Here is an 8,844-nt window from a genome sequence, read left to right on the forward strand (position 1 = left end):
GCCGCAGGGCCTGCCCACCCTCTATACCTGGAACAAGATGTGGGCCCCATGCTGGCAGGAGCCTGAGCAGGGGGGCAAAGGCAGCAGGGCTCTCCCTCATTGTGCCTGTGGGCCAGCGGAACAGCTTGAGCTGCACCATCCTTTTGTGTCTTCCTGCCCAGGTCCCGGGCTCCGTCACTGAGTATAAGATCTTGGCACTGGACTCTGCTAGCATCCTCCTGATGATGCAGGGTACAGTGACAGCCAGCACTCCCACAGCCCAGGCAGCAATCCCCCTACAGCGTGGCGGGGTACTCTTCATTGGGGCTAACGAGAGCGTCTCACTGAAGCTCATGATGCCTGAGGACCTGTTGATGTTCCGTGCCTGCTGTCTGCTGTAGAGGCCACAGCCATCTCCTGCCTAGTCACCTGAAATCCTGGCCAGCCTTACCTCCTCAGGCCCAGCCCAAATGCCTTCCCTGCTCTGGACGCTCTGGAGATGCCTTAGGAGAGCTGGTGGAGTAGTGAGCAGGCCTAGGCTGAACCATCTTCCTGGGAGGGTCCCATGTGAAGACTAAGGACTGACACTTCCTTTGTGTTCTCAGCACACCTGAGCCAGACTCAATGCAGGAGGCAACAGCCCTTCCACCTACCGCATTAAATAGGCTGGTGAAATCTATGATTAGCTCAGTATCAGTTACAGCAAAAGGGTAGGTAACTAATTTTTAAGAACAGGGTTCTGGCCCTGAGGTTGCCTGTTTCCTTGGCTGGAGAGGACGGAAAGGGTAGGCCTGCGGACTGATATAGTTCATTGTCACCCTCTTGCTCTGTCAAAGCAATTAAAGATCACCTGTGTTGAGGCTGTGGGGGTGCACAGCACTCAGCCATTGGCTGTCTAGTCTCTGAAGTGGGTAGGCTGGACTCCAGAGCCCTTTCATAGGAAGGCGAGGGAGAGGCATCCAGCTTCAGCCTCAGATGCAGAGCGTGCAGGCACGCCATGGGCCCTCCAGCCCTGCAGACAATGAAAGGTAGGTCTAAAGAGCAAGATTTTTCTCCAAGGTTTCCGTTGGCCTTGGGCAGGGATCAGCATGCGAAGGCCTGCAGGTGGGGGTTGGCCACACCTACTTATTTACATACTGTCTGTCTGCTTTCAAGTTATAAGGGCAAAGTGGAGTAGATGGGCCAGACCGTGTGGCCTGCAAAGTGGGCCCTTCACAGAGAACGTTTGTCAACAACCACTTCTCTAGAGCACATTCATTTATTGTAGATACAGGGACTCGGGGACAGGACGATCCAACCTGTGTTATGCAGAGCAACTAGCTCCTTTTTCTAAACTGGCAGCACATACCTAGGATGGTATCTACTCTCCTAGAGCCCACCCTCTCAGAGATGGGGCACATCTATGCAGGAAGCTGCACAGCTGTCTATTTTGTCACTGAGATCTTATCACCCCAGGCTAGGCAGAGACCCAGGCTATTGGCTCCTCCTGTGGGCTAAGGGTTTAGACTTGCACAAAAGGATCTTTCTGGGCTGCTGCCCACACTAGACCCCCTGTACAGCTGAATTCCAGGAAATTACCTTCAAAAAAATTCTGGGTTTTTTGGCCCCGAATTTTCTCAGCTAGAAAAAAAAAAAAGACCTGGGAAGAAAGGGTCTGCTAAAGGGAACTCATTCTAAAGAGACTTGATGTGCAAAGGCCTATTCCATCCATGGTCTCCAGGGAAGCAGGCCTGAAAATGATGCCCATTGAGAACAGCAGAAACGAGGAGAGGTCCTAGGAGGAACGGTCACAGTTGGGGCTTTTAAGCTATTTCTTCATTTCAGAATTCAGAAAGAGCAATGACTGGGTCTAGGCCTTTCTTAAAAATCTTACTGCAACACAAAGACAGCTCAACTAGCATGACTATATTTATTATTAACTTACAGAGCTGGAGAAGCCTAAGCCAAGAATTCTGTAGAGTTCTCTGTACATATCACTCAGTACCCCTTCCCATGTGCGAGGTAAGCCCAGATATACCCCTCTCCCCAGGGCACTGTTATCTGCACAATACGCAGCACTCTGAATTAAGGCAGTTGGGCTCTGGGCACCTCAGGACCTCTATTGGTGACATTTTAGCCTCTGGCCTCTAGCCACAAAAAACTGGCCATTTCTCTCCTGCCTCACTGTACTCTATCCCGCATTCCAGGTTCCTGCAACTTTCCGCACAAAGGTAATGCCTTGCATACAGGGTCGCCCAACTCTGGCACAGACTCTCCTGGGACAGCTGCAGCCAGATACACCAGTGTGGATTAATAGCAACAACCACCCAGGGATCTTGGTCTTGGGGTCCTGCTGCCACCCTCACCCCCAGCAGCTTCCAAATGCTCAGGTTGCTCTATCCTAACCAACTCCCCGATAAAAAAGTGGCCCCACACTCGGCTGCCACCCCCACTTTTGGCCCCCTAGGTTTCCTGTTACCACCACTGTCTTCCTTTACACTGTCCTACATCTGAGCCCTTTCTTTATGTACACTTTTCCACTTCTGTAGAAACCAGAGACCTGGATATGGTCTCTGTGGATGGACAAGGGGTTCAGAATGGAGATGTCTCTCTCACTCCCTGTGCAGAGTTGCAGAGCCCCATTCCGGAACAGAATAACCATCTGCCTCCCCTGTTCCCTGGGCCCCAATGTCAGATGCCTCTGTCTCTATCCCATCTCCCTCCTGCTATGATATGCTAGATTGTAGAACAGAAGTTAGCCACAGCACCCTGGGTACCATATATTCCTCTCAGCTTTCTGGGATTTGAGAAAAGCACCAAGATCAACACCAATCAAGCATTAATAGGATTACCCTCATGAGGATAGTTGTCTGAAAAATAGTTTATCTGATGTTCAGTCTGTCAGTCACCTCATGTAGTAGGACAAGAGTCCATGCCATCGCTCAAATACTCGTGGCCACAGGACAGCAAACGAAACAGACCAGGCACTTTCCCACCTGGGGCCCATGCCCCAATCCTGACTGCCCCTTCAGCTGGGAACCCTGTCCACGCCCATTTAGCCCTCACCACTGTTCTAGGTGAGGCAAAAACAAAAACAAAAACCACATTGTAAAACATACATTCTAGGGAGAGGTCTGGTCTAACGAGATGCTGTAGAGTAGGGGTCACAGGGTAATGTGCCTGCCTTTGCTGTGTTCAGGCTGGGCTGAGAGGCTATATGGCACCCAGAGGTTCCCTGTGAAGTCCAATCCTAGTATCCACTGCGAGGCTCATGCTGTGGTCAGAGGAATCCGGAGGCCTGGACACAGTCTACTGGCCCACACTGAGGTAAAGGGAGGCCCTCTGCAATGGCAGATTGTCTCCTCTGGCAGGGCCTTGGGAGCTGGCACAGGTCGTCCCCCCGGCCATCCTGTCTGAGTCTCCATCTGTGTCCAAGCCAGCACAGCTGTGCCACAACTCACCCACTGCTACTTCTCAATTTAAAAAGCTAAACAAATAGGAAGGCACCTGCTTGCTCCCTGCAGCTCCCTCTGCTGGTAACCAAAAAAGAGGCTTCTGAGGAGGCGCCAGTCCCTTCACCCAACCTTTAGCTCGAAGACGAGACGGAGAAACTGGCTAAGACCAAGGTGAAAAAAGGCAACCAAGGAAAGACAAATATGTATATAGTGGAGCAGTGTTTCTCTAACGAGGGCTGACCAGACTCACTAAACCTACCCAGACAGCTGAACCAGTTGGGGGTGCTCTGGGTTCAGAGATCCTGCTGTGTCATCAAGCAAGCTCCTGTCCTCCTTGCCACAGGAAGACAGGCACAGGCAGAAGACGCCAAGGGCCCTGCTGTATGCTCTCTTGAGGGGCAAACCTATACCCTGTCTTAGAGGTAGGAAGAGAAGAGCTTAATGAATTTCTTCAACTGGTCCCAAATAGTTATTTTTCAAAGATTCCCAGCTGCAAGCCACAAATGCTATTTTCTGCCTCCACACACCACCACCCAGCACAGCCTGGGCACAAAAGCTCTCTTTTTCCTTCCAAAGAGCATGACGACAAATACTAGTCAAGATGTCTTCAAGTCTTTCTTAGCCAACCTTGTCACTCACTGTTGAGAGCCAGAATTCCTCTATTCCTGCCCTTATGAAAGTGGTTTCGCCAAACTCTGCTCCGACAGCAGAGGAAAAATACAGAATCTCACCTATCATCCAGATGGGGACGCTGGCCTTAGAAGCACCCAGTCAGGGGTAACTGCAGGTCACTGACCTTCCCAGAGGGTCAGTGCCTCCAGTGATTCTGGGGCTGAGGCAATTCCCACTGCACTGTGACCTAGGAAGAGTCAATGGCTCTGCAGGTATGGTGAGCAGGGCCCATCCTAGGGGGTTTGTCTACTGGAGGTTACAGGAGGAAGAGTCCCCAAGACAGCACCAGCAACAGGAGCACGTTGAGGCCGCAGACTTGGGGGGAATGAGGTCTAAGTCCTCATCATCTGGAATCTCATCCAGGTGATACCCATCCTGGAGCAGCTGGCGGCTCACATCCTGGTTCACCTGCTAAGAGCAGGAAAGAGAATTATAAGCCAGGCTGCAAAGCAGTAATGACTGCTGCCCAAAAGGCAGCCCCACATTCCCTTTGTGGAGCTTCCTGTCCATGCCCTACCCTCAGGCCAACCCCACATCCCTGGAATACAGGTGGAAGCGTCATCTATTCCCACCTGTGCCTCGCCCAGCAGTGAGGGGCACCCAGGGGCCTGAGCCAGTGCTGTCCAGGCTGCACTGTCATGAACCCCCAGGGGAGGTGCTCTCACTAAATACTGAGGCCTCTGATGTAAATACCATATTCCAGCTTATGTTTGAAAATCAATGCTCTGACCACTCCCACTGGAATCAGAATAGTTGGTCCCCATGAAGGCTGAAGAATATGGGACAATGATACCAGAACAATGGGGTAGAATAGTGAAGGAATATGAATTACAGTAGAATGGGGTGGAGAACATGTCCTTTGATGTAGCAGAGCCCTCCAAAGTGGAACCTGTCAGCTTGGCTTTACCAGTTCCACGGAGCAGAAGGAAAATCAGTCTGGAACAGTATAGAACTTTCTCTGACTTTTGGCTAATTTTTCTTAGTTTTAACAATCTTAGGCACCCAGCTATTCAAGGAGGACACACTTTACAAACTGCCTCTATTCTCTTCGGCAGAAACTTGGAGGTAGCCAAGGGTTTCCAGGAGAAAAAGGAAGAAACACCAGTGGAGTACAGTCATGTCCCCAGCACTTCACTTCTGTCAAAGACAGTGAGCTGCACATGCGAGAACTTTCTGTCCCTTGTTTCTGTCTGGGACAATCACTCTGATAACATGTCCGAAAGGCCAGCCCAGGAGTATCTGAGTCTGAGTTGTTTCACAGATGGAACAACTGAAGGAACAAAAGTTGTTTGGCCTGGAAGAAAGCAAGCTGGGTGGGGGAGGAACAGGAATGCTGATCTCAGATAAAAATCAAAAGGGAGACTAGAATTACTGTGTGACACTGGAGGGTAGGCCTAGGACCACTAAGTCCAGGCAGCAGAAGACATTTCAAATTAATAAGGAAGACCTAGCTCTGAAAGCTACCTGAAGAAGGAATTGTGTATATATGTTGGGGGGAGGGCAGGCAGCAAGGTTTCTTGGAGGCAGTGAGTACCCGATTACAAGAAGCATCCAAGCAGGTAGTGGCTGGTAAACACTTAGCTGACATTTATCTAGAGGATTCCTTTTCTCAGTGGTGTCCTGAACAGAAGACTTATCAGGTCATTTCCAGCTCTAAGGGTCCATGGTCTCCTGGATTTTCAACAGCCCTCCTTAGACACCTACACCTCTGCTGGAGGAAGGGGGCAGAGTAGAAGATTGGAGAACCAACCGGAAGTCTGACACAGTGCATACAGCAGGCACTAGACAAATGACTGAAGCCTGGGCCCACACAGGAAGGCACTCTGGACTTGCCTCTGCAGAGGAATACCCGGAGGAGTATGTTGATTCCAGCTCCCCATCACTAGAAGAGGAAGACAGTCAGATCAGAGGGATGCCTGTGGGGCACAGCTGCAAAAGGAAAAGGGGAGAACATGCAAGGGGGTCTGCAGGCCTTTGAAGCAAGACCACACCACACAACTCACACCCAGAATCTGCTGTGAGTACGAATGGTTCCTTCAATGGCTCCAGCAGGGACAGGTTCACTGTCACTAACAGTGCAAGACATAATAAGGCAGGACGATTTCGCCCAGACAAGGTTGGTGTCCCAAATCCAACAGCAGCATGAGTCCTGAGTCCTCTAAGCAAGCCATTCTAAGTCCTCTAAGCAAGCTGGGAAGGGACAGGTCTTCAAAGACAGCCCTGGAACATGCATGAGGGTCTTCGAAGAGAGGGAACTAGTGAAAGCACCAAGCAATCTGCAGTTTCACCCAATCACTCCCCAAGGGGTATTTCCAAGGACAGCACTCACCTGTCAGAGTCGAGGGACACAAGGTTTTCATCTGGACTCTGACTAAGAGCAGTATAGCCCTTGTTAAACTTCACTGACCTGAGGGGAGATGGGGGAGAAATCAAGCATAGATGAAGCACCAGCATTTACAGAGAATAGCCAGAGTACTCGTCCCCATGGAGAAACAACCGACTGCATTACTCCTCCCTGGTCACACAGCCACCACTGCCAGCTACAGCTCCTCACAATATGCATTTCCCCGCACCACTCCCCCTACTGCTCCGGAGGAAAAGCACATCTCCTGTTTCATGAATCAGAAACAGCAACCCCCAAACACCTTATTGAACCAGAGAACAGAAAAAAACGCACTACTCAGGCAAATTCCCTCACCTGAGTTTCAGCTCTTATCTGTAAAAGAGGCACTGGACAAGGACCTACCCAGTCCTCAGAGTTTACCATTGTTTTTTTAAAAATACAGCACTGGCTGTTCCCACACTGCTCTACATCCTCACTCCTAGGGATCCAGCCATTATGCTCCCCCCAACTTAGTGTATGCCCTGACAAAACTCTCTTATTCCACAGCACTTTCCCTGACACAATCACATCCTTAAAAAAGAAGGGGTAGGGGGCGGGAGGGTCTTTCCTCTTCCTACTGTAAAATAGTGAAACTGACAGGTTGGCGTCAAGGGAATCCCTAGCTCCGCCTTAAACGTGAATCCCCTGTCTCCCAGTCCAAAGACTAAGGCCTTCTCTGCAAACTGCTTGCACAGAGGAGGTGGCGCCTGCTGACACCTTTTCCCTGAAGAGTCGGGGCGGTTCGGCGAGGCCCCCAGCATGCCTTTTCTCCGCAGAACGGCCTTGGCCAGGTCCCGGTGCTTCTCTGGAAGTCAAAGGGCCTAGGTCAGCGGGGTCTCCCCCACTCCGCCGTGTCTCCCAAACGCCAGGAACCCGCTCTTGCTGAACAGATTTTCGGAGGCGGGAGGAGGCTGCAGGTGCCCCTCCGGGGTCGCCCCAGCGGGGCTCCAGAGCCCGCACGGGGGACGCGGCAGCCCGCCCAGGCAGAGAACCCCATCGGGCTGCACTCACGCAGCTTGGCCTGAATGGAAGGAGCGCGCATCACCATATACGGCCCCCGCTTCTCCACAGCCGCCGGGGTCCGCTCCCCCAGCCGGGGGATTTTGCGGTCGCTTCGCCCGGAGGGCGGCTCCGCAGCTCCTGCCACGCGGCCTGGGGCCTCACCGGGCCGGGATCCGAGTGTAGATACCCGCGTCGCGTACCCACTAGGTTGCGCGGTCGCCATGGCCTAGCCCCGCCCCATCGAATGGGCAAATTGCAATCAGCGGGGAAGGAGGCGGTCTTTGAACAAGATGGCGGTGCGCAGGCGCGAGCCTTACTTGCACAAGCTTCCGCCCCCGCCGGCTGTGGGCGTGGCCCAGTTGTCCCGCCCTTCCGTGGGCGGGGTAGTTTCAGTTCCTCTTTTCTGGCGCTCTGCGGCTCATATAGTTCTTCTGAACTTTGGGCTGTCGAGGCTGTGTGTTTTCTGTAGTCGAGATCAAATATAGGTGTTTATGGAGGGCTGCAGGTGTGCGCTCGCGGACCGGGCACTTTACGCTCCTTTGCGCACGTGCTCTCCGTAGTGTCTCCCGGGTCATATCGCCACAGCCAGTCTTCCCCAAGAGCTGGTCCGGCAGAGCTTGGGTTGACCCTAAAAAAGAGCTGTAAGAGAACGGGAGGTATTAGCGCTCTTCTCCAGAAAAGGAAACAGGCCGGAGAGAAACGTTCAGAAACCTTGTGGAGGTCACATAAACTAGAGGCAGTGCCAAACCCAACGTTATTTTCAACACTACACGGTGTTTGAGACCTTGGGCGAGGCCAGACCCTCTATAGACCTAGTTTCCGCATTTTAAAATAGAACCAAGGTCACTATCCATTGTACAGCGACAAACAAGGGTAAAATAGGCTGCAGAAAGAAGGGTGAAAGTGCGCCGAGTATGTGTGTGGCAGGGAACGGAGCTATCACTGCTCTTGACTTCTCTGGACCCCAAGGGGCCCCCAAGGAATGTGCTCGTAGCTGACTGGAAAGAAACTCCAGATTCTTGTAGGAACTGCCAAATCTCATGAGGCTGTTCAGAGGCTAATTTATTGGTTTACATAGAGTAAGTTAACAATGTGCAACTTCTGAGCTCCCAGGGCCACTCAGATAGTTGAGCAAGGCTATGCGTTAGGCAGGATAGGAAAAAAATTATTTAGGGATGGGGTTTTTTAAAAATCAGAAGCACAAGGGCAGGCCGAGTGGCGCGTTGGTTAAGAACTGGCTTGGGACGCCAGAGGGCCCCAGCTCGGATCCCACACGCTGCCCCCTACAGCTAAGATGCTGAACAACAGCTCAACCTGGAGCTGAGTTGCTGTGAGTCGCTGGCTAGACTAGGCTGCAGCCCCTGCTGCAGTGGG

The 8,844-nt window shown here is 52.1% G+C and overlaps 2 protein-coding genes across 5 annotated transcripts in view; one reads left to right on the forward strand and one right to left on the reverse strand.

The window, feature by feature from the left end:
* The window catches only part of MPI (mannose phosphate isomerase), a 10,960-nt gene extending 10,094 nt beyond the window's left edge, over window positions 1-866 (forward strand). The window contains exon 5 of one of the 2 annotated variants that reach the window (XM_019667968.1): window positions 162-269. In XM_019667968.1, coding sequence (XP_019523513.1) covers window positions 162-181 — 20 coding nt within the window. In that variant the 3' untranslated portion in view covers window positions 182-269. Of the gene's footprint in view, window positions 1-161 lie in introns of both variants that reach the window. The other variant, XM_019667967.1, reaches the window with a different exon arrangement.
* Window positions 867-1,218: 352 nt separating this feature from the next.
* FAM219B (family with sequence similarity 219 member B) lies at window positions 1,219-8,639 on the reverse strand. 3 transcript variants are annotated; one of them, XM_019667970.1, is made up of 5 exons: window positions 7,480-8,635; window positions 7,186-7,273; window positions 6,415-6,492; window positions 5,919-5,967; window positions 1,219-4,493 (listed from the first exon to the last, which is right to left on the reverse strand). In XM_019667970.1, the coding sequence occupies exons 1-5, from the start codon at window positions 7,691-7,693 to the stop codon at window positions 4,332-4,334; spliced, it is 591 nt and encodes a 196-aa protein (XP_019523515.1). In that variant the 5' UTR covers window positions 7,694-8,635; the 3' UTR covers window positions 1,219-4,331. The 3 variants fall into 3 exon arrangements, with proteins under 3 accessions (XP_019523515.1, XP_019523514.1, XP_019523516.1); XM_019667969.1 differs by having other exon boundaries at window positions 1,219-4,496; window positions 7,480-8,634; XM_019667971.1 differs by having other exon boundaries at window positions 4,408-4,496; window positions 5,836-5,967; window positions 7,480-8,639.
* Between the last annotated feature and the right edge of the window lie 205 nt (window positions 8,640-8,844).

This window comes from Hipposideros armiger, unplaced genomic scaffold (assembly GCF_001890085.2).
Source record: "Hipposideros armiger isolate ML-2016 unplaced genomic scaffold, ASM189008v1 scaffold_511, whole genome shotgun sequence".
Classification (NCBI taxonomy): domain Eukaryota; kingdom Metazoa; phylum Chordata; class Mammalia; order Chiroptera; family Hipposideridae; genus Hipposideros; species Hipposideros armiger.